General features: G+C 37.6%; 1 protein-coding gene across 5 annotated transcripts in view; it reads right to left on the bottom strand.

Moving 5' to 3' along the window:
- Positions 1–25,522, bottom strand: part of CNOT10 (CCR4-NOT transcription complex subunit 10) — a 62,078-nt gene that overhangs the window by 3,297 nt on the left and 33,259 nt on the right. For all 5 annotated transcript variants that reach the window (XM_075083303.1, XM_075083302.1, XM_075083305.1 and 2 more), the window contains 15 exons: positions 25,121–25,282; positions 24,444–24,594; positions 23,339–23,484; positions 22,390–22,476; positions 21,483–21,566; positions 20,363–20,480; positions 18,488–18,637; positions 17,404–17,606; positions 13,301–13,422; positions 12,395–12,571; positions 9,694–9,774; positions 4,673–4,786; positions 2,690–2,820; positions 1,878–1,913; positions 1,663–1,790 (listed from right to left, as the gene is read on the bottom strand). In XM_075083303.1, the coding sequence (XP_074939404.1) occupies positions 1,663–1,790; positions 1,878–1,913; positions 2,690–2,820; positions 4,673–4,786; positions 9,694–9,774; positions 12,395–12,571; positions 13,301–13,422; positions 17,404–17,606; positions 18,488–18,637; positions 20,363–20,480; positions 21,483–21,566; positions 22,390–22,476; positions 23,339–23,484; positions 24,444–24,573 (1,707 nt within the window). In that variant the 5' untranslated portion in view covers positions 24,574–24,594; positions 25,121–25,282. The remainder of the gene's footprint in view (positions 1–1,662; positions 1,791–1,877; positions 1,914–2,689; positions 2,821–4,672; positions 4,787–9,693; positions 9,775–12,394; positions 12,572–13,300; positions 13,423–17,403; positions 17,607–18,487; positions 18,638–20,362; positions 20,481–21,482; positions 21,567–22,389; positions 22,477–23,338; positions 23,485–24,443; positions 24,595–25,120; positions 25,283–25,522) is intronic.

The following is a 25,522-nucleotide window of genomic DNA, read 5'->3' as shown; positions in this document are numbered from 1 at the left end:
AGTTCAAGATTCAATACCCAGTAGTAACATGGGCTCTATTCTTCTGGCAGAGGAGGAGTGAGCCGCTCCTGACAGACACGATCTCACCAGGAGCTTGTACTGGGGACATAGTTTGACCACTAATAACAGAGTATCCTTCTCATCCCTCTATAATCTGCACCCCATAATCCAGAATCTGAACTCTTCTTAAGGCGTATTAGGACATAAGGAACATAAGAATTAGGAAGGCTGAAATGCAAAGCAAATTACTTCCTCTAGTGCTTAAAAAAAACCAAAACACCCAACCGAAAACCAGAAGAACCCTCACTCCAAAAACCCCACCACAGCCAAGATCTGGAAATAACCTGTTCATCAATCCCTGCTTCCTCCCTTCATGCAAGGGCTAGTCTCTGCAAGCACCCTGGCCCTGACCTGCTGTACCACTCTGGCTCAGAACTCTGAACCACCACATAAGTTTTTTTTTTTTGTTTTAGGAAGTCTTTCTAAGGTGCTCTTCAGAATGGACAACCGGTAATTATCCATTTTTAAAGCTACCTTAACAAGCAGTTTTCAGCAATTACCTCAAATGCCTCAGCATTTCAGCAAGCAAACCTAGAGTCTCACTCATAAATTAAACACTTTGTAATACTTTTTTGGCCTTTATTCTGTCGCTCAGTGGGGCCCAACTCACCATGGGAGCCACACATCTCATTTCAGTGAAGGATATGCGCTCTCTGTTGCTCCCCCTCATACAACGTAGCTGTACACAACAGAATAATTCATGTGTGCATACTAAAATGACTGAGGCTTCCCAAAAGCACTGGATTTATTGTAAATGCAGAGACCTACTACACTTTACATCCACAGATGGCCTTACGCTCCTTTGGGCTTTACGCATGTGCTACAGAGCCCAAGTACAGACACCTGCCCAAGCCTGAGAGGCCTCAGGAGGAAAAAGTGCAAGACAACTACCTTAAGCAGTTGAGAACTTCACAGGAGTTGAACCTGTTCACCTGTACAACTAGTATGAAGTAATTTGGAAGACTGCTGTTTCAGTTTGCAGCTCAACAATATATTTGATTAGTCTTCCTGACAGACAAGAATGGTTGCAAAAAGAGACAAACATATCATCATTGAAAGAGATCAGTCCCAGCCATAAAAAGAACCAAATGACACAGGCTAAATGAAGACAGTTTCCAAAGCAGTACTTGAGAATTCTTGGGGCAAGAGGCAAGAAACACCTCCAGCAGAACTGTAGTTGTTCTCACAGCCCTAAAGTTGATAGTTTAGATGGTGACTGAACAACTGATTAGAGAGAAGTAAACTCAAGGCCCTCAAGAGCTTTCTTCTCTGAAATAACAATTACTATTGGATCATTTTAAAAAAATAAAACCAAAACTTAGAAAAAGTGAAATGGCTTCCTAGTCATATTCCATGTTTTGATATGATCTAGAGGGGGGGGAAAAAAAAAAAGCGTCACATAGTGGTACTGGACTATTTAGACAAGAAAAATTTGGAATTTCTTTACGTTACTAATATAGGCTGGTTCATAAAGACAGAAGAGAGTCACCAAGTCTGCAAATAAGCCTGAGCTATGAAACCACCAGGATTTCCTGGCATCTAAATAGCACTTTGAAGGAAGTACATTTGTCCCTAAAGCTGTCTTCAGATTGTTTTCCATACCTGATGTAGGCACTTTCGAGCTTTGTCGTATTCACTCCTCAAGCAGTAAGCACTTCCAAGGTTAAACAACATCATTGTTCGTGCAGATGTGACCGAACTAGGATAACACTGTGGGGTCTGCTTGCCAGCTGCAATTAAAAAAAATTGTCTTTTTCTTACACTTCTATTTCAAATTGGCCAAGTAAGCTGTGCTGAATATGGTGGCTGGTACTTACAGGATTCCATCGACTCATTCTCGCCTTTGTCAGACCCTACAAAGAAAAAAAAAACAACCCAAAACACAAAAAACATCAGGTTCCATGAACTTTTTGTATCATTTTGTGATAAGCTTTAAAAGATATGTTTGCTTCTTTCTTCATGGTCTACACTAAAGAAGGAAAACGCACCAGTTTGATCAAGAGTTTACACCATTTAAGACTTCCTATCTTTAATGTTTTGCTTTTAGATTTGCAGATGAGTACAGTGACGTTTAAACAGTAGACTTGCCACTGAAATCAGAGTTGCTGTAGACTTAACTATACAGATGGGCTCTAAAGTATTTTTCTGTTACAGAATACACACTCCCAGCTGGAAGCACTACAAGAAGCTTAAGATACAGATTTAACTAAGTTCTCCCCACTCCTATCTCACACTAAACACAGTAAGTAGACTTCACTGGTATTCCAAAGCCTGGTATAGAGACTAAAATGCTGGAAAAGCAGCTATGAAGCCCAAACTTAACCATATTTGCACACTTAACAAAAGCAGCTTTCAAAAGTTACCTTCAAACAAGCCACAATGCTACAATACACAGTTCTATTTATGTTACAGAATTAGTGACTTCAAAGGAAGGACAAACATGCGAAAGACACCAAACATGAACTACAGCCAGGAAAACGAAAACACAGCAATGAAAACAAAAACCCCCCAAACAGCCTATGGTCTTAAAACAAGATATCTTAATTATCGTTATATTTGTATATTGAAAGTTACAGGAGGAAGGCATCTAAAAGCATAACCAGTTCTAATGAAGTGTGGATTCATTAACCTTGATCCTGCTCATTTGAAGAGATCCCAAGGGAAACATCAGTGACGTTCTCAGGGTTCAAGTGAGTGATGGCATCAGATATTCTGTCTAGAGAGATGAGAGCTTCTGCTGCATACAAATGCCCAAGAAACCTACAACAGCAAAGGGTTAGGTACAAATATCAGCATAACCACCCCCACAATTTGTAATATAAACCAAAATGAATGCAGTGTTTAATGCGAGCACATTAAAACCTTAAAGACTTGCATGGAAGTTACCTTGCTTATAAAGTATTGTCATAATACCCAGTTCTGCCATTTACTGCTTTTAGGCACTAATGTTGTGAAAAAATCGGCACCCGAGTAATGACAGTTCATTCATGCACAGGAATTGCCATTCCAGAAAGGCAGGACCTTGGTATAGCTTTATCTCAGAGAATTAAAAAAAGGAATCCTTTCAAAAACACCCCAGGATAGAGATACATCTATAATTTCAGGTGTTAAGTGACTTTACATTCAATAGAAATCAAACTAATTCTGTAAGATAGCTGCATTTCTAAGGACAGCAGCTATACAGGCCCGCCCATGGGGCACAAACACCTTTCCAACTGCAGGTCTTGCAAAAGAATTAACCAAGTCTGATGTTTGACACTTGTAGTTCAGCTCAGCTAATCAGCAGCTTTCCTTTTCAACTTTGGAACAGATGGAATCCTGTCAATCGACAGCATAGTTAGGTTGCAAATATTTAATTTGAAACAAAAAGTTGAGTAAAGGAGTTCACACATGTTCTGTGCGCCCGTATACAGTACATTTCAAACTGACTGTATAGTTGGTTGTAACAAATTACAAAACATCAGGTGAAATACCAGTCAACAATCCAAAATAACTTCTGCGCCTTAGATCTGATACAGCAAGCAACTTTCTACGTGCAATTTATTTCACTTCAGAAAACAGGAACAGGTCAATATTCCCAATTTGCACAAAAACCTAGTTTCCTGGGACCAAGGTATACGGTGCTCTGTCTTTGCAAAAAGCTGTCATCTAGTGTTTCTTGCATTACATAGTGGTAACAATGCCTTCACAAAATTATGTGTTACCTTGCAAACTCCTCTAAGATCTTGCTTATACAACTGTGCAAAAGATGAACTTCTGCAGTAGTCTGACACGTGGGGGCCAATGAATTTAATTGGCATGGACCATTTTAGAGAATGCTGCCAGCATATAAAAACAAGCACAAGTTAGCCTGCTTTCCACTAGTACATTACCAATTTTGAGAAATATAATTACTACCATAAAAACCTCCGCTCCATTTTATCCTATGTATGACATAGAAATTAAATGCACAAACAAGGTCAGAAGGATGGGGCTAAAGCTGCCTTTTTTGAATTTGCAGAGATGTCTGAGAACTGGTGGGTAGAAACAGAATGAGCTTTGAGTATCTTTCAAAAAAATATAGTGCCAAATGAGAACTGAAAAAGAGAAACTAAGGAATGGAACCTATATAAGCAACAGTAGCAGGTGAAGTGACAGCCCTGCACACCCAAGATCTGGTACCCTAGTGACTGAGGAAACCTTCCCCTCTGAGGCTGTAGCTTCACAAGCGAGCTTTCAGCAGCATGCTGGCTTGGGCTGATGCTGTCCACCCCCAGTTGCCCATTTCTGCCCCTTCTGCTGTGCCAACACCAGCACGTGCAGCCCCACAGTGAATCAGGACAGAGACCTGGCAGTCCTGCCACTCCTTGGGACCCATAGCTGGAAAATAACAAATAGCAACAAAAGCAGTGATAGATTCCGAATTATGTGGAATTCACGCACAAACGAGGAGACTCACGTTCCCGCTTATCAATGAACATTTAGTCAGGGCTTCAAAAAGAACAGAAGCAGGGCAAGCAATCCTTTGCATCGGATGCAGAATTGGAAAGCAGCAACAGACATTGAAAGCTTCAACTCAGAACTCTCCAGCAAAAAGCAGGGCTGAGAGAGAAGAAATGAGCACATCACTTACTTAAGAGACCCTGACAGCTTTGGTTGCTGAAGAAGTTTATCTGCGTGACTCAATGCCATAAGGTTATCACCCAAAGCCAGAGCCACGTAAGCACTACACGCAAGTATTGAGCACCTGGAGAGGAAAAAGGAGAAAAAAAAATAATGGGAAAAAGCTAGTATGTTAAACGGAGAACTCTGATTCCAAATGCAGCTGTTAAATTTCTTAAGTGCTGAAGAAATAAATAATGATTTTCAATAATGTCTTTGCATCAAACTATAGAGCTAATGTTTAATTATCTATGGCCTCAATCACATTCTCTGAATTAGGAGATACATAGTGTTCTACCAGTATATTACTGACCAGTGTGCTCAGTAAGATTTTGCAATTTTAACCAGAAATAACAGATTAAAAAAAAAGATGGATCCCACCATATGTGCAATTTTTCTCATAGACAGTCTCCTTTTCCCACCCTCTTTTTACCTTGCACTCTCATTTGTACCTCCCTGCCTTCCCCTCATGCTGCAGCAAAGGGTAGCACATTTGTAGTTTTCTATAACATACGGTCTACAAACACGTAGTAGCAATTAATGAAGTTGTAACATATTTCACTCACACTCCAAAATGTTTGCACACAGGGAGACAATAAACACTGGCGAATTTGGCATTTCCAGTTTTGTGTTCAATTGAGAGCTGTAATCTGCTGCCAAGACTCTGACTGATATGTAGCATTTTATTGCCGTCACAGACTTTATCTTTCCAAAACCACAAAATCTCTGACAGTTCCTGTAATGTAATCTGAACTACTCGCAGTTTCCATCTTCAAACAATAACCCACGTCAGGATGCCATCATTAGGCCAAGCTTCACACTCTGTAATAACTGCCCCCCCCAACACAGCACTTGGGGATATTTTCCGCTTCGTAAGACATAATTCAGCGCAGGCTGCTGTGTCCTCTGGGCACAAGCCTCTGCCACGACCCTTGCTGTGAGCACAGACTCTGTCCTTCTCCAGGGAGAAAGAGCGGATCCTCTTAGTGAGGTCTCACGTTGGGAGGAGGGCCTTCGACTCTCCCGCCAGTAGGTGGGCTATTACCACGCCAACCTTCTGGCAACTGTCAAGCCCACTTTCGGTCCAGCAGTAAGTCATGTAATTTGTGGCAGGACCTGGGGTGCCTTTATTCCCCTTTCCCAGGAGGCATGCTCCTTAATTATGCACAAGAAGGATAAGCACCTTCTCCAGCGTTTCTCCCTCCCCCCCACTTCCTCTCCACTGTGCCCAGATGTCACATCAAATCTGAACACATACAAAAGCTTGAGAGAGGGAGAGGAAAGCTTCCCCAGCTCAAGTCCCAAACCTAAAATATTTGTGAAGGGTTGTGACTAGGGAGGGGGAGGGAATAGGGGAAAAAAAATCTCTAACAACAGCCTGCTTCTAACTAGCCTCTTTTCGTCTCTGCCTCAAGGAAGCACAGCTTTTAATCCAGCAGAGATGCTAAGTATCACCAGCTAAATAGGCTTAGACACAAGTCAAGGCCTGCAGCGTTGGTTGCTACTACCCTTTCATCAATATGTGCCTTCCATTTCCCACTTTTTTTTAAAGCCTGTTTTTATTTCTGAAAGTGTAAATTCAAACACAAGATGCACTCCAATCGCACAACAGTTAAGTTCAGCAAAACGGAAACCTACTCCTCTGCTCTAAGGACTCGTCACTGTTTAAGCCACGTAAGAGCTGGCAAGATTCTTCAGCAACAGCCATCTAAGAGGAAAACATTCAGGTTTTCTTTCCTGCAGTACTGTTCTTGTGCACATGGATCCATTGTTGAGCCAGCTAAACCAAACGCTCAAGAGAGCTGACAGCTAACCGGAGCAGAAGAATTGCACCACAAGGGAAAAGACAAACTAGTTTTTCACCCCGGTCAGGATTCTGACAAAACTCCACAGGTCGCCTTTGAGCATGGCAGACTTCCAGCATCACTGAGCCTCTGCATGCCCTAAATAAAACTGCCTTTGCACCAGGAAAAAGAAAAATGTTTTTTTAAACTGCCAGATTATGTCAAACAGCCTCTTGTGTAGGTCTAGGCAACAAGATTTGTCAGCCCACACTCCCTGCAAGTTTACAGAACCCAAACTCCACATCTGACTTGGCTTATTTCTCAGGCAAAGGGCGAGCCAGAGCAAATCCAGTTGTTCAAAAATTATCAAGGCACCAAAAATGGCACTTCTAAACCATTTAGAGAACATCACCGAGCTGAAATAATTTCAAATAGCTATCTAAGCACAGTAGTGGATATAAGCTATTTTTTGTTTCAACATCGACAAGACTATCCAACATATTAAGAAATACAAAATGCAGACTGTGCTTACTCAGTGAGGAAATTCAGCACCAGCAAAGGGGAGGTGGGGAAGGACTACGCAGTGGCTGCTGGTGAGGAAGAAGAGAGTGGAACAGCTACAGGTGATAATCATTGTAGGCTTGCAGGATGGTGACAGGGCCAGACAGTACACTGCACTCGAAGTGGACAAATGAGGTGATACTAGGTAGGTGTGGAAAAGAGACATGGTATATTGGTGGGCAATGGTTGTCCTTAGAGTATTACTTGTGAAATTATTAGCAATATCAGTGATGCTCCTGGAAATACTAGGATACACACACTTCAAAAATACATAAGTAAATAAAGCATAATGATGGACTGGAGAGGGCCAAGAGTCAAAAGAAAAAAAAAAAATAGTAAAATTGTATCACATGCCTTGTAGCAAGGGCTTGCAGTTCAAATCTACTCAGGACAAAGGAGCTGATCAAACTATTCCTTTATCTCTTAGCCGCTTTGACGGGGAAAATTAACATTTTCACACAACGTTGTTCAATCTAGGGAGAAAAAGACTACAACAAGGACTGGTGCTCTACTTTTACAATAAAAATCCACAAAATTTTCCAAATGTAGCACTGTGGTCTACCAGAACTCCTTTACTCTTGATGTTGGGTTGTTCTGGCATGGTAAAACATACCACAGGCTGACAGCAGAGCAGGGGGATCAACTTCTCAGAGGATGAGAAGCAGCAAGGACCAGAATTGTTTAAAAGAAACTCAGAAAAAAACTCTGTAGTTTCTGCTTCCTATGCATAAATTCTTAGCAATGTTTGGTGTCCCCAGACTTTTGCTTGTTGCTTTTAAAACCTTGCAATTGAATTACTGCTAATTATGAGAATAGTCTGTCAGCTAATTTGTACACAAGTACCAAACAATGCATATGTCACACAAGCCTTTTCTAGATATGTTTAATTTGTAAGAAATATTTAGAGGCAAAGTCAGTCAGTCATTTTAAACTCTTATTGGGATGTGCAACCATACAATAATCATGCAAAAAAGCATTTAAGCTGCCCATTTCAGTTCTAGAAGCAATAGAGTTTTTTCAATCCAGTGACTTAACTGGGAAAAACTGTATTGAATGGACACCTGTTCCTCAGGATAATCCTTGCTGGCATTTAGAATTTTGTCTTAGTTTTCCCTGACTAGACGAGAATTTTAGTTTTCTCACTTAGCTCCGTAGTGAGCAAGACCACAGAAATATACTAACATTTGAGTATAATGTATTCTGCTTTTCACAGCTATCTGCAGAAACCTAGAAATCGTTTTAGCAGAATCACTCTCTACGGATGTCTTCTGGATTTAACCACCAAAGCAAATACCGCAAAAAATAAATAAATGCTTTTCCTTTCCTTATATGATGTTCTTTACCAGAAGCAGTGTAATTCTTGCTAAAGTGAGAAGTTTTTCCTGACGTGTTGCCAGGTTTCATCAGTAGATAACAGCTGATTGTGAGAGAAAAGACTACATATTAAGAAAAAAAAAAAATATCAGTGTGACACCATGTAACATTGACATGTGGCAACCACATTTTCAACAGCCAGGAGGAAAAAAGAAACCCACAACCAACCCACATCACTGTAATTAATCCAGTGCTTTATTTTGAGTAGCATACTCTTGTACCACTTCAGAATAAACAATCAAGGTCTCAGTAACGTCTCCTCACAGATTCCTGCTAAATTGCTTTTAAACGAATACAAGTAGATTTGCTACACATAGTGGAGCAACGTAAAGGTTAAGCTGGTCGTTATAAAAACACAGGTTACCTGGGGTTAGGCTGGAACAGAGTGTTTACCCAAGAGTTTAAGTGGGAAATTACTGTATGCTTTGTCCATAATGGAAACTTAAAACACATTTCTTTCTTCTAAACAGGTGCAAGCTTTATAGGGAGAGAGATTTTCAGCAGGCTGGCAGCCACCTGAAATAATTAACATTGCCAGCAAATGATAATCTTGTTGGGAAAAAGTAAAGAGGTTCCAGATAACATGATATTTATTTAGACACATGGGATTTACTCTGTTTGGAGAGCACTCAGACTGCTGAACAAGTAGTTTAAGGATCTTTGAGAACATGAAATCTACAGTCAACTTTTACCTATGTTCTTCCATAGTGAAGGAGTCAAATGCCTGGAAAGAGGCAATTTTTCTTTCCATTTTATGCAAACTATGGATTTACTCCTGCTGAAAAGGAGAACCATTCTTATTTGAAAGCAGCATAGCTGCTTTTACCACTCATTTTTTTTCCATCCAACAAGCATATAATGTTGGGGGGGCTGAATTCCAAACTAGCCTTACCAAGGCCTTACAGGGAAATGGTACCATACAGTAATTTCTACCCCTTCCACGAATCACAACCACTACTGTCAGGTTTTTAGCTTTGTCATTTATAGGACTTGTTTTGTTTTGCCCAATATATAATGCCAAGCCCATAATAGTGGGATCCAAGACAAATTGATCTACCTTCTGAATTGAAATTCTGGATAGTTTCCACCTGTTCAGACTCAAAACCCAGAAGAAAAAAAAAAGCATATGCATTTGAAATAGGCATCTTTAGATTAACAGCTACAATTCAATGTTGTAAATGCCTAAAAAAATAAGCTAGAAATGACTCCAGAATCATAGCACAGTTTAAGAGAGGGCTCATTCAGTGGTGACTATTTTATATTATTTACTTGCCTTAAATTTTCTAATTCCTGTTTCTTCAAAGGTGAAGAAGGTGGAGCTGCAATGAATTTATCCCCTTCATGACTTTTATTGCTAGAATAAAAACAGTGTATTAATTATAGGGAGTGACTATAATTAAGTAAAAATTCTCAGTGTAATAAGCATTGATATTTATTAACTCCATTTAAAAGGACAGCAAAAATTCTATAGCCTAAAAACAGGGAAAAGAAGCTACGCAGAAATTGAGGCACATGCTCTTATCCTAAATGTTCTATTTGAGAAGGAGGAAGGGGGACATTTGCTGGGAAGGATTTGACTGACAGGCCAAACAACCCTCGCCATTCTCCACGGCCTCAAGCTATTTTTGAAGTTTGGTGTAGGACAAGAACTTTAAACTGGAGAAACGCAGAACCTGCTGCATTTGTAGCCTCTCTTCTTTTAAGCCTGTAAGAAAAACAGTAAACTAGTTTTTAAGATGTCTAGGGAGAGAACTAATTACATAAACATTCTAGAAAAATAATCCATTAATTGCTACAGCTTTCTTTAGACTTCTAGCTGCCCTTATTAGTAGTATTATTTTAAAATGTCTTTTTTTTGTTGTTTTTTATTTTAAATAAAATTCCACTTAAAGTTACTCTTGGATTTTTTGGGAGAGCAAGTATTTGCTCTATTTAAAGAGTATGCACCTTTGCTCTCCAACAAGCTGAAAGACAACCTCCTTCTGGAATGAGAATTGAAGAGAAGGTTAACAGCTGCACTGTGGCAGAAAGAGACGCTAAGGTTTTTTCTAAACAGACTAAAAAAATCAGAATTGTAACAGAGTCTGTCCACCTAACAAGAACTTTTTAATTGACGTAGTTTCATATCTGTTTATTACAAACAGGTAAGATAACCCCAACTTAGACCTTCAAAACAGACAGCAGCAGACACCAAGGAAACCTGTACTCAACATTGTTGCAGTGTGTATATACCTCATGCCTTTGCCAAAAATCAGATTAAAAATACCCTTAACCACTGAAAGTATTCACTGTTTTCTTGCGAAGAAGAGAAGACTATCTCAGAGTCAGCCTGCTCAATTAGTGGGATTTGCTTCAAAACCATCCTGTTCAATTAGTGTGATTTCCATCAAATGCTTTATCTCTTTTACCGTTCTCTTGCAGAGCGTCCCTTGTCAGAAGGGACAAATCCACGGAGAAACTTTCAGAATGCGACACACAAATTCAAGAGCAGCCTGCTTTGTTGCTGGATATTTTGAAATTGGCAATGACTACAGGGAGATCTGATGGAGTCTCTTTAAAATTTCTTTTAAGCTGAAAAAGCATCTGGTTTTGAAAGCAGAAGGTAGTAAAGAATCTTCCCATACAGGGCATGTTTTCTTTTCCTCACTCCTACAAAAACCCCACCAAAAACAAAACAAAAAAGGGGGTCTCGTCTGAGTAAGGACCACCACATTGTTTTCATCACTGCCACTCAGTGGGCCTCATAAGCTTAAAACTGAAATCGCGTTTAAACAAGGGGAGCTTCATCTCAACAGGCTGCATGCAACTTGCCACAGGAAGTTAGTTCACAACCTCCAACCTCAGTAAGGAAAAAAGAAACACTTCCCTCCTCCCAGAAGCTTATAAATCGTTTGGTCACTTGACAGGAAAGACTGTCATTAGGAAAAAAGGGTTACAGAGAACAGCCTTGAAATATTGTTGCAGCAGTAGCAGCCACTGACTCCAAGCCCTAGCCTATCCCCAGACAACCTCAGAATATACGGAGATGTACCTTGTGCCTACACAACAAAGCATACGTGCAGTAAGTCCTGCCATGTGACAAATGGATCTTATCTTCTTAACATTTATCTGTACTTGTGTATGACAAAAACATTGTGGTTTTTTCATTATTCTCTAAGTAGTCCAAGTTCTAACATAGCCACTTTTTCCAGATTAGTTATTTTAACTCTCCCCATCTCAAAATGGTCATTAACGAAAGTGCAGGCTACAGCCCAAAGTTAATTTTCAAAAGGAAGCTTGGAATGCATCAGGATCAACGCAAAAAAAATCAAAACACCTTCCTGCTATTTAACATTTGACATACATTGTCTACAAATTACATTTTCTGAAGCTTTGAGGAAAAAGATATTTTTCTGAAACTCTTTTGTAAAATGCAATTTATTAAGCAATAGCTTCATGCTGCTTTCCTACTTATCTTCTAAATCTAGTTTCCCATTTCTAGTTTAAAACAAACACAACAAAGCATGCTAGGGCTGATGGATGTCAAATCCGATCATGGGGAAATGTTTACAACTGAGTTGCTGGACATTTATATATTGGATCAAGTATATGGCACATGTGCACACACACAAAATCATTGTAACATGTGAAACTTCACTTACAATTAGAGAAATACCAATATGCACTGTGGGAGGGTGTGGGAAAACATAACATTTGCAGCACAGAAAAAAAGATGGCCAGTAAAAAAAAGTGAATTTCATTGTTAAATTTATTAAAGTTGTTAGGAATGGCAGGAATCAACTCAGTATTTTATTCTTAAGTTAGCATACCAGCGATTAAAAAAAAACAGGCCAGCTAAACAATTTCCTTGGATATCCCAACACTGCTAAGAGAATTTACAAATACATTATTTTTTTCTACTGGCCAAACAGGATAGGTAACAGGCATAGGCTGTCAGCCCAGAGTTACTTTGGACAAAAAGGAATTCTGTTTACCTGCATGCTTCACTGCTTTCACTGTTTTCTGTATTTCCCCCCAGCTGATTACTAGTTTTAGATCCATTTTCCTGCTTTGGTTCCTGCTGATCTTCTGGCAGTAGCAGCAAGGCATTTCTTAGACAAATCGCTGCAAATTCCATACTGGCTACAGGTATTGCTGAGGATTGCCCATCACTTAAAGAGACACAGAAATTAAACAGTAAGTATCAATCCTACTAAGTTAAAAAAGAAAAGCAGAGCTCCAGTAAGATCTGAATGCAGAAAAAACTTTATCCTAAGAACGTTAAATCATGTTTTAATATAACACGTTTAATTTATGAAGATGTATTTCTCTTGCTGTTCTTATACATGGAGTGCACCACGATGCCCAAATAGACTGAGCAGATTCAACTACATAATTCAAGACGTTCTCTTGTTTTTCTTGACTTCCTGAAGTTTTATGACAGAGCAACTAGATTCTTCCTGCACTTCTCTAAAGTTTTCACTTTACTTTATCTTTTACTTACTTTATCTTTTCAGATATACTTTTCTACTGACAGAATAGATAATAGACTAATAAAGTGAAAATATTCTTCTACTGAAAAAACCTTTTAAAGTGAGAAAAAGAGGGCAGATTTAGCTAACTGGAAATATAAGTTTCAGATAAATAAATTTTAAGGTTTAATGGCCTTCTTAGTTACAATGAATACACAGTTAAGCCCTCTGCTGGCCATCACAGAGGAGGCATCCAAATGATGTTTAAGTAGGACTCATTGAGTATTTTAGCATGTCTCTCTCCACTATGTTAATAATTCAAAAATTAGCAGTTATTCCACGATAGTTTTAAAAACGCCTGTTAAGAGTATGTATCTGTTTATCAAAGCTATGATAACAAAATAAGGAGCCCACAGAAAACATACTTACTTATAAACGACGTTCTGTATTGACTGGGACGCTAGGACTATCTTACGGTGGTAGCCTTGACCTACTATAGATTGCACAATTCCCTTTTTGCTGGGAAGACCTTTAGTCTCTTGCTCTGATGTCTAAAAAGGAAAAAAAAGGACTAAAATATCAAGGCTGTTGAATGAGAGCTTGACAAAATAAGTGAAAGCTGGAAGAAGACTTTGAACCTTGCTAAAACGTAAAAATTAATAGTTTATATGGGTACAGTTTTAAATCTTAAGTACCATGAAGGATCAGGCACCTTCTATTGTCTTTGTGTTGCAGAGGGATTTTACGGCACACAGTGTAACCACAGATTAGTTCTGACAGCTTGTCTGATAGCCTACTGACCTAGTTTCTCTTCTGTTTTGAAAGCAGAACAATGAACCTAGTATTAGAAGAACTGCTAGGATATCTAAAAAGAAGTCATATGATCAGCCAAATAATATTCAGATTTGGCACCGTAACACTTGCCATCTTCTCTCCCTGCTTACACAGCAGTCAAAATGCTCTCTGAAAAAGCTGCTTTCAAACTGTCCCGTGGGGAACTACAACATATGTGATGTTACACTAAATTAACCTGTTTAACAGATTTTTTTGAGTACACAGACATTCTGGGGGGTCAAACAAACTTAAAGCACGGTAACCATCAGTCTCAAGAATTATCTCTACACCATATTTACTGGGGTGTTTTGTTTTACCATGAGCCATCTTAACAACTTTGTTGGTAAGTGAAGTTAGTGATAAAGAGTTGCAGTTGTAAGGAAAAATTAATCCTAGACCTGTATTTTAAATATAACATAAATAAAACTTTTCAGAAAATTTACCAGAATCTGTTATGAAAAATATTGACATTATAATGGCATTTACTGTCAAACAGAAAAAAACTACATACAGTTAGTTTGGATACGAAGAATATATTTAAAAAAATGTATTTTAAAAAGTGCAGAAAGGGAATCATCTTCCATCTGTATTTTATAAACTAAAATACTAAAGCAGGTGAAAGTTGCTTCAGTGAAATTACTTTTCTGTATGGTTTTCAGAGCATAAATATGAATCCATACTTTGATATCAAGGAATATTATAGCAAATTTAATTACAAGGTCAAATTAAACACACTATTGATTTTAGGGCCTCGCTTGTCATGCTGCAAACCTATCTCATAATTAAAAACATCTCCCCTTTGCCACTAATATTAACAGCATCCAAAGTTAATTTTTTTTCCTCACAAGATTACAAACTTAGGAAACAGCAAGCTGTTCTGGTGACGTGAATTCAAGCTCTGGTACACTACACAACACCACAACTGTAGGAGGAAGAAAGCTAGGCTTCAGAGCCTGGCATGATCTATTGCTTTGGCTAGCCTGCAGTAAATGTGTCCCATAAGGGTCTGTATTTCCCTTTTGCAGACTCCTAAGCACTGTCCTTGTAAACAGAATCCTAGCTTTTTTTTTTTCTTTTTGCCATAAAACCTATGCTAATCCAGTCTCCCCATATCCAGCTTTCCACTAGAAATGATGAGCTGTGTCTTCTTTATCTATATGCAACTTGTAACCAGGAGGATAGACACAGAAAACTGCAAAAATCAGTATGAAGAAAGCTGTTCTTCCTGCACTTGCTGTGCTTTATAAAACCAAGTACTCAGAACTATGTGACAACAGCTGGCACATACACAAAGTCAGTGCATTTTTGACCCAATGCTCTTGAAGCTTCAATGCTGTCTCTGTGAAATGGAGATATAAGCAAACCTCTCCTATAAAGCTGTAAACATCTATCTAAAATTTTCTGAAACAGACACACCAAAATAACAAGCACCATGGAAATTCCCAAGGGAAAAGTTACAAATTTTGTATTTGGAAGGATTTGGATAACATACAGTAAATAAAGGTACAGAGGCCACCCAGAAAGGGAAAACGGAGAATAAACAATGAATATAGCTGTTCAATTAACCCCACTATGCCATGCACTGAGTGAAACGGGCATACTGTGGAAATAACTGCATGGGATCATGCAATTACAGATTACATCATCATGCCCACACACTAGAGGGGTGAATTACAGTTTCAGAGGCAATCAATACAACATCTCTTAATTTCACAGACATACTATTTTGGTGCAGTTTTCTGTTCAAAGGAATGAACAATGCCTGTCCCCACTACGCATCTGAATTTTAACAGTCTTATCCTAAACAGACATGGATCAACAGGTTGAAACTAAGATTTCATTGAAGCCTGAGAGGACATGCAATACATCTGCTGTCAGCTGGTTTCCACAAACTTTGCCAGCAGAAGCTCCCCAGCAGCTACGATCACAACAGCTTCAGATGGAGAAGGCTGATCTCTGCTTCCTCAGCCTATGCCACTTTTATGGTAGCCACACTAGTCTCACCTGCTCAACCTTCAGCAGCAGTTAAGTGAGAAAATAATGACTGGCTGGCTGACAAGAAGGAAGAACATATGCAAAGATTTCAATGGAAATCAGAGCACATCTTGTTATCTATATCCAGCTTAGTCCTATAAAATGAAGCCACATCTGAATTAGGATAGTGGATTTACAGTAGACAGAATTAAACAAGAAGCATTTAAGGAGTTTATATTACTTGTACATCAAGACAACAGTAAATAATTAATTGAGAACATCCCAGCAAGAAAGCTTCTCTTTAATCAAATACTTTTAGCAGTCCTCTACAAGAGTCTTTGCATCTTCCAATAAAGTTCTAGGACACAATGTTGTATTTTGTTTTTAAACAAGATTATTCGCCTGTCTGACCCAATAACCATATTCATGAAAACATAAAAAACCTTAACTTTACTGCCTGCTAAAACAGTAGCAACATACTTTCAGCTGTACCTTTTACACACTAGTATATAGCCTTAAAGGTTCTCTACTGGATAGTTGTATGTTTTCACCTACTGCTACAGCTAGACCTTGAGATAGAAACTCATCATTTCAGAGGCTGCAATGTAATTCTAAGACTCTACTGAAAAATCCAAGATGTTTTAGTCAAAAATTTTCCCCAAAACAGAAAAATCCCTTCCCTCCTCAAACCATAAACAACAAAAGCTATCACAGTTGTTTCTGTGCATCAAGCCTCAACTCTAACATCAAACCTGGAAGAGCAGCCATGAAAATTTTCCTTCCTTGGATACTAGAATTGGTCACCAGCTCCAATCTCACCTTGCTGTTTCTGCAATCCAGGAATAGAAATCCTTGGAAGTACAGAACTTAGTACAGAGAAAAGATCTTGCGCAAGTTTAATTCTGCTGTTCACACACAAGAGAGAATTACCTGTGGAGTTTTTCTTGTTTGGTTGGTTTTAAATATACACCATAGATACATAAATATATAAACCCCAAGATTTTTCTACCAATACCAAGTGAGCGTGGATAGCTGAAGCATCATAAAACACCCAAAAATAGTAGGTCAAGCTGTTAATGTTAGTACCTACATTTTAGAGAGCACGCACTACAGAAAGAACATATTGCTTCCAGAAGTGATGCCTCATTAAAGAGCAAAACAAATTTCTCTCCAAATAATATCTTTATGTTTATTTCTAAAATTATTTCAAGACAAAGTAAGGTAAACCATCAGGTGACTTCAGACAAAACCTAGCATGCTTCAAACCAATTCAGGATTACCCTTTCAGATTATGAGTTGGGTCACCAAAGGGGTGCAATGGTAAACTGCCAAAACAAAATCATGGTTAACCAGTCTCTCCAGCAAAAACTTGTACCTTTATAGAAGAGCTATAACAGCAACTTAGGTGCTTTCTCATGCCAATCTTTCGAAGAGCCTACTCAAATTCTTCTGATCTTAGAAAAGTCAAACACTTCATCTCAAGACACTGTTTCTATGGTAATCTTCCTCCACCTGTCACAGCTTCAGATTAAACATGCAAACACATATATACATAAAAAGAATGAATCTGAACTTACACAGAGGTGTTGCGACACCAGGCCTTTAAAAAGCATAGTTCAACTCGAGGTATTATTTCCTCCTGTCTGTGATTCTATTATTCTTCGTATTTTGTGATTTCTATTTTGTTACTACAATCAAGATAAGGAATTTACAAACCTACTTACCCCTTTATTGGCAGCAATGCAGCATTCTGCTATTCTCAGCCAAAGACGAGGGTTCGAGTGATAAACCTGGACTGCCTCAATCAGGCATTCAAAGGCAGCTAAGGGCCTCCCAATATGCAAGAGTTGAATTCCACAATTGTAGAGCAACTCATACCGTTTGTTCGTCAGCAGCGTACACATGGGTCTCCCTGAAAATTTTTTACCTGCAGAAAAATGATAACATTATACTGGCTGTGCAGGTCAGGGGAGCTGAAAACATAACTCTGGGAAGAGGAAGGAAGCTGTGGGAAACACCAAAAAATTGCCCAAAAACTTCACCCTCCCCTGTAAATAAATTCCTTCCAGACCAAAACTGATACCAAAGACAAATTAATTGTATTCTTAATAAAGGCTGAAGTACATTAAGTACTTATCACTCAAGGTAAATGTAATATACTACTGAATTCCAGAGAATCAACATCTTTGTTACTCTCAAATTCCAGAAGAAAACCACTTTGCTGTTAAAAAGGATACAAGTCTGGGAATTGTTCAGTAAGAAAGTTTGAGAAATACACCATCTTCTAAATGCTAACTTAATGGTATTGCACTCCACATTTTCTAGATCTTCCAAGTTATAAAATAAAACAAAAAAAAAGCCCCACCACTAAACAAGCAAGCAAAACTCACAAAAAACACCAACACAAAACAAAACACATCCTTCAAGTCCTGATGATTCTACCTACTGTCAGCAGGACTATAAATAACATCTTTAAAGACGCATAATAGGCCACAGAAACTTTCTTTTTGTCACATCTCCCTGACTGATGGTCAAAGACTATAAACAAGAAAGAAGTTATTGCCCCAGTCCTGCTGCATGTCAAAGAAAACAGCAAAAAAACAACATATTTCATCATAATCTATTTCTGGCAACAGCAACTATACTTTGAAATAAAGTTACAATCAAAATTCTCACCCTCTCTATCCTGTCCTCTGCAAAGAGGTGAAACAGGAATTTTACTGATAATTACTGAAAGCTTCTATCCTCTATTTTCTTGTTTCGCCCACCCCTCTTCCACTACCTACATTTATCTCTTAAATGTCTTACCTGGATCTGAGTTACCCGTTCCTAGTTGTGCACATGCATTATCATTTTCTTGCAAGGCTTTTTTAAAGTAAAAAATTCCTAAATTGTGCTTTCCCATTGCAAAGTGGATGCATCCAAGATTGTTCCAGAACATACACCTTAAGCATTCACCTGAGAGAACAGCAAAAGACCATTTTCATAAACTGAAAAAGTGTCACTGAGCCCACAAAATGCCCCCACCGCTCCCTCATGGGTCAGCATATTATGGTACTTTATTGAAAGTGTTCTTCAGCGAGATGTTAATGGATTATGCAGTTACATCCCTGCCTCACAAGCATTTTAATAACCAGTATTTTTGTATACAGCTCTAGTTCTCTTGGACAGTTGACCTGACATGACCTGTATATAAGCAGCCACAGATTTCCAGATCTTATGCACCATATTCTAGGAGAGACAGGAATAAAGCACGTTTGGCAGACTGCAAGTTGAAGTAAATTCACCTGGAGGTTTTCGTAGCATTTAGCATGCAAGCACTTCATGTTTTTTAACAGATGGCTCTTGTAAAAAAAGGAAATTCTCAAATTATGTTACCTGCCTAAGTTTTGTAGAACAAACAAATACATCAACCTAACCATACAAGCAGGAAAGCCACTCTCTTTCCTAGATATATCATATCCAGGTAACACTGTAAGAAGCTCCTCCTAAATAATACAGGACAGAAAATTAAACTTTTGACTTGTCTGCTGGTAATTGAATCTTTACAGGGTTTCTCTTTTTTTATCAATGGTAAAAAACACTAAATAATCCAAACAACCAAGAGAGACCATTCACAAATTAACCAGACATTATGTTAACCATAACCTAGGAAGATTATTAAGTGAACATTCTACTGTGCAAAAAAGTTATATGAAAATAAAATATTCCAGAAAATGTTAAGTTATAAAAAGAACTTTAAACATAAAAACTCTCAAAAAGATAAGATACAGTAAATTCTAAAAGAAGTATCAAAAATATGCTAGACTGAGCATTAGGGCAACTATTTTTAATGTTTTTCCATGAAATTTATCTGTAAATACAGAAGTTTACAAGATATACTCTGTCTTGTGATTCCCAGGGCCAACTCTGCAATTTCTATAATCTAACTGCAATCTATGCACCAATATCTACTAGGTAAAAGATCTTACAGCACAAGAAATTAAGAGTACTATACAAAAACAGCATTGAACAAAGTAGTAAAGAAATTCAGTAGTTTTACAGTGCACGTAATCCTAACTCTACTGATGCAAGACAGCTTTCTCCCAGATTTTTCAACTGATGTTGTAAAGTCGACTACAATCTCAAATATATTTAAATAACATTGTATACAGTGAGTTTATATATACTATAACAACTTAGATATCTAAGAAGTATACACATTTATGTGCTGTTGTGTCTGTGACTGTGTACACATATACGCTTTCTAGATATAAAAGAAACTTAAAATGGCATATAATAGAAGTCAAACCTTAACACTTCATGAAACATTTGCATTCCCCCCCAATAATCATTATAACTGCTTTAGTCTCCTCTGAGTACAATCTGAAATCTCATTTCTAGATCTAGTACATTGCCTTTTGTTTCATGTCTTGATTTAGACACCCAAATAAGCCTTGCAAATATTATATTTACACCTTCACAAATCCATTTGCTTAGAGAACCACTGCACTGTCTAGAAGAATGTTCAATGAAAAACACAACAGTGTTACGTGAAGGACCACGACAAGAAAGATGGAAACATATCCAGCATAAAACCGCAATGACGTTCAGGGCCTACTCCCTTAAGTAATCATTAATATGCTTAAAATTAGTATCAATGAGTAGCCCTATTATACTACATATTTACATTTTCTATTTTACCTGTTTTCATGAAGCCTGGATGTTCGGCAATGTTTGCACTGTTTAGAAGTTTCACTGCTTTACGATAATTGCCCCTCAAATATTCAAAATTGCTTTTAAGAAAGAGAGAAGGAGCTGACTGTGAAGGAGAAAACAAGAGTTAATTATGTCTTGGTTTATGATTTCTACTGCTAGTGCTAAATCACTCTACAAACAGCTTGCCCCTGCTGCTGTTTTAAAAATACATGGGCTTAGGCCTTAATTGTTTCATGAAGTAGCATTTCTTTGTTGAGCACATGATTAACTCATGTCCTCCAAACTACAAAACTATGCATACTCTTTGTTACTGCTCTAAAACCCAACATTATTCTAGAGAACTCTCATGGGAACGCTAAACGCAGAGGATCTCTTTTTTTCTTTATGAGAATCTTTCTTCAACCTGTCTTCTAGTACACTCCTCCTCATGCCTCTGTCCCTGCGAAGTTCAACAACTTCCTCCTAGGCTGTGATCTTTCTGGTCTGCCAACAAAGACCTCATGATCCAGAAAGATTTCTGTCAAACTAGCAGCTGTGGAGACTGGCAACAAAAGGGAAGTGCTCTCCTCCCATTCCCTGCTCCTCAGTTAATGTAGAATTTATCTGGCAAGGTGGACGTACTTCTGAGTTGAGAACTCCTATACAAAAAAAAGGAAGCTACTTTCTAGCAAGAGGTAGGCCTCCAAAAATTACAATAAGAAAAAACCACATATCCCAGCATTGATCTTTTATGAACTATAAACTTTTAAACCACCAATGACATCAGAAGCTTGTAATACCTGTAACATTTATACCAAACTAAAACTTGTTTCTCATTGCTTAAATTATAAAGCAAGCTGAACCTCTTTATTATACAGTGTTTTGCTGTTAGTTTGGTATCATTAACCATAAAGTGCATTTTTCTGAACAACTGAAAACAACACAAATAAGAAAATTCTATATCACACTTGCAGAAAAGAGATTACAAACCCAACTGACTACATGAAGCATTATTTCAGACATCCATCCTCAATAAAACCTTTCTTTGTAAAGAAAGCTAGCAAATTCAGTTTTAAAATAGACGACAGATCTAGCTAAGAGAAACAATAGCCTTAAGAATACTTACATTCCCAGCTGTATTCATAACAGACTTGATCTCCCTTTTGCATGCTTTTAGTGACTTCATCTGGATATAGGCTCTCACCTTATACTGTTAAACAATTAAGTTCGTTAAATAAAAACCAATAACATGTGCAGGTTTGCACGATGAACCATATCTAGAGATTTATTACAGAATAGTTTATATACGTCTTAAAAATAGGTAGCAAGAAGCTGTTCAAAAAGCCTTTTCAAAAATGAAATTCTATTCAGACTTTCAACAACAAATTTATAGGCTTCGTATTTACAGTATCAGATGCACATTTTGTTCAAGGGTCAAGAGCTACTCTATATTCAAACACAGATACTAGCATGTAAAATGACAAACTAATTAAAATAATCTAACCACTTAATCCCAGATGTTCACCTACTAAACTGAAAACACCAATAAGAGAACGCTGATAGAGAAGCATTTTGTCTCTTCACGTATTTTTCCACAGAACTGTACAGTGAAATAAAACATCAGATGATTTGGACTGTTGGAGGTCTAACAGATATAAAGTCAGTGCGACTAACTGCAGTTTAAAAAAAATTATGGATTTTTTTCAGGGATTGAAATTGGAGATTTTTTTGTGTTAGGTCAGTTTTTCCTGTACATGAATCTTACAAGGAAGAGTTAGATAAATTCATTCTTTAGTTTCACAAGATGAAATTCAAGGAGAGACAGACTATCACAATTCATGCTGAACTAGACATGAAGCAGATAGCACTTGGTTTTAAGAAAAACTTGAACTGATGTTCTTGTATAAACATTGTGGTTTAGCCCCAGTCAGCAGCCAAGCACCACGCAGCTGCTCGCTCACTCACTTCCCCCTGGTGGGATGGGGAGAGAATCAAAAGAGAAAAAGTGAGGAAACTCATATGCAGGCACTTACCTGATGTATCTTAGATTTAGCAACTTCTATTAAAGCTCCACTTTCAGTTTTTTGATTCGAGGAATCTTTATTTGTATTATTACCTGACTGGGCGTCAAAAAAAGAAAAGGGGGAAGGGAGGAAGTGTTATAATAATCACATTTTAAATTCCATTTACAGATTCTTTCATAAGCTATTTTTATTTTTTTTCTTCATGTGAGATTGATAAGTCAAAAAATACACACCCCACTAACTTGAGCCTAACAATCAAAATCCAAGAACAACTGTGCCAGCCTATGAAGAGCGGCATTCTATATTAACATTAGTGTTATGCTATGTTGCTCTACAGTCGAGGTATTTTAAGAATTCTCTTTACACAGAGGGATGATACGCATGTTCTAGAGTCTCTTCAGTAGAATTACTATACGCTTAACAATAAAATATCATCTTAAGTGTAACATTCCATCAACAGGAAAAGACAGAATTGTCCTCACTTCCAAGCCACTACTCATTCTGCTGATCTTTCCAAAAGACATATCCAAAAAGATTTAACTTGAAAGTATGCCTCATACTTTCAGATACTATGTAAAAAATTCCCATACTATGGTATGCAATTGCAATTCTTCTCTGACACCAACTTCCCTTTCAAACTTCGGGTCTCATGTGGTGATAATCCAAGACAAACAAGGATAACTACGTATATTTGACCCTGAAGACAACTGTCTTTCCAATGCAAGTCTCTGACTTAAGAAATACATCTTAAGACACTTAGTAAGAGAAAAGGGTGGAAGAAAGGGAACAAACAGATGATGTGTACAATTAACTCACTAGCATGTATAAGTTGCTCTCTGAAGTTACAGGTGACTTAACAGTTTTATAATTCCCAAGTATTTTTAAAGAGTAATTTTGAGCTGAGCTAAAGCATACTTCTGGGAAAGACTTAGCGGCATTCATATGATTTTAAGCTTACCTCATTTTTTCCGTTCTTGCTGTTATTGTTGCCCTGTGAAATCATTTTTTCCAGAACAGCAAGCAGATGCAAGGCTTTCTCAGCTTGGTAAGTTAGCAGGTATAAGTCTACAAGCAAGAAGCACACAGCCTGGGCAAACTTCTCTTCTGTGTAAAGCAAAAAAAAAAAAAAAAAAAAAAGATTTTACAGCTCTAATAAAAATCCTTCCAGACACGACTGAAGAAAAAAAATTGACTATAAAGTGCATCTATGTAACATTATGAGAAAAATAAATATATTACATAAGAAAAAATGCAGACATCTACACAATGCAGATAAGTATGTGTACTGATTTAAAAAAGAATTCATTGAATCAGCGTCAGCATGAAAGCATAGACTAAAGACAGCTATAAACATGTATTTCATGTTTATAGATCTTGAGAATTGGTCAAAGCAGATCAGCACCAAAGATCCAGTGTTAAATAGACAGATGGATACATAGAATCCCATAGAACTTAAAAGAATTCCATACAAACACATCTCTGCTTGGCTGGCTTCACGGTAGCATGGTAGCATTTACTTAGTTTATTGTGGGACACATATATACATCCTTCAGCCTTGTTGCCTCTGAAGTTTAACAAGGATTATGAAGTTATTTCATACCAGTATGGCAATTCCAATACACAGGGTGCCATAGCTCATGAAAGCTGGAGACTTTATATTCAAATATGAGCACATACAATTATGTATGATCTAATGCAGGCATGTAAAAATATGAGTGCCCTGACATATACACACCTACCCATGAAGTTGTATGATGACCCAAAATACTAGCTCTTAAATAATTTTATTAGCTTGTACATATTATTTACATAAATGCCTTTTAAAGTTGTCAGAAATCCATCTCAGTTTCTTTACAGTTGCCTGCTAAATGTCTCTGAAGTACCTTCCCCCCAAATTCAATTGTTGGCCTTGATGTAAGTAAAACATTCTTCATTCCTAAGCCTACCCCACTTTTTTAGAACTGTATGAGGCACTTTACAGTCTTTCTCATTATCAGACAAGTGATTTGGATGATCTTTCTGTAGTTATTGCATGAACAAAACTCTTCTTTCTGTCTACATACCAAAAGGCTCTATAAACTGGTACAGCTTCTCCCCAACTGATATAGCTTCAGTATACTGACGCAGATGATATAAAATAACAGCTTGATTGTAGTACAGCATACTATTTTCAACATCATCTAAACCATCCATTTCTTCAACAGCAGAGTGAACCTGAAAAAACCCCACTCATTTCATTAAACTTTCAATACCTACGATTTTTAAAAGTGTCAAATATTAAAAAAAAAATATCCAAAGGGATTAATCTGTCTAAAGACAGATCAGTAAGAGTCATAAGCTAATAAACTTTATTGTTGTTCAACATAAATCCAGCAAGAAAATTTACAATTGAGAAACCCATCAATGAGTAGTAAAGCAGCATTTTCACTTTTTTATTATTTAACAAACTATTTCAGCTTAAGGAACTGCCTATTGAAAGAACACAGCAAGTCTTTCAACACTTATAGTCTCTGAAACATTTCAGCTTCAGGTCAATTTCAACAATAACTAAAAACATAACTATAAAAGAAGTCCGTCCTAAATGATTAAACAGACTCAGATTTAGAAGCAACATTATTTTCTTATTCCTTTATTAAATCTAGGGGAAAAAGGGCAGAAGTTTTACTCCTATTTCACTGGAAAATCTCACCACCATTAACAGCACTCAAAATCAAGTACCATATCAATATGTTCACATTACCTGGTTCTTCAGCTGGTTGAGGGTTTGTCTCAAATTGTCTGTTGTAGTCTGGTTACTTTTACAGAACTCTGCAACAGCTGTATTCAAAGTAATTTTGTAGTCGTCTTTGTTTATGTCTTGAAGGGTATTTAGGTGTTGTAAACAAGCATCATAGTTTCCAGCCTGGAAATTGCACACACACCAGAAACATGCATTAGAAGATACAAAGTTTAAGCTGGCAGGCTACTAATGCTCAATGACAGTATCTTCTGTAAATTTAGAGAGCAAAGTAGTTTTCCCTTTATCAACAGCAAGTGAGGCATACTTCATTATTTATGCAGATTAATATGTATGAGAAGCAAGTCTGAAAGTTGAGGTCATAGCCAAACTTCAAAAAGAATTTTGTGGAGGAAGGACAAATGG

This window comes from Phalacrocorax aristotelis, chromosome 2 (genome assembly GCF_949628215.1).
Source record: "Phalacrocorax aristotelis chromosome 2, bGulAri2.1, whole genome shotgun sequence".
In the NCBI taxonomy this organism is placed as follows: domain Eukaryota; kingdom Metazoa; phylum Chordata; class Aves; order Suliformes; family Phalacrocoracidae; genus Phalacrocorax; species Phalacrocorax aristotelis.
This window is presented reverse-complemented; position numbering and strand designations above follow the sequence as displayed.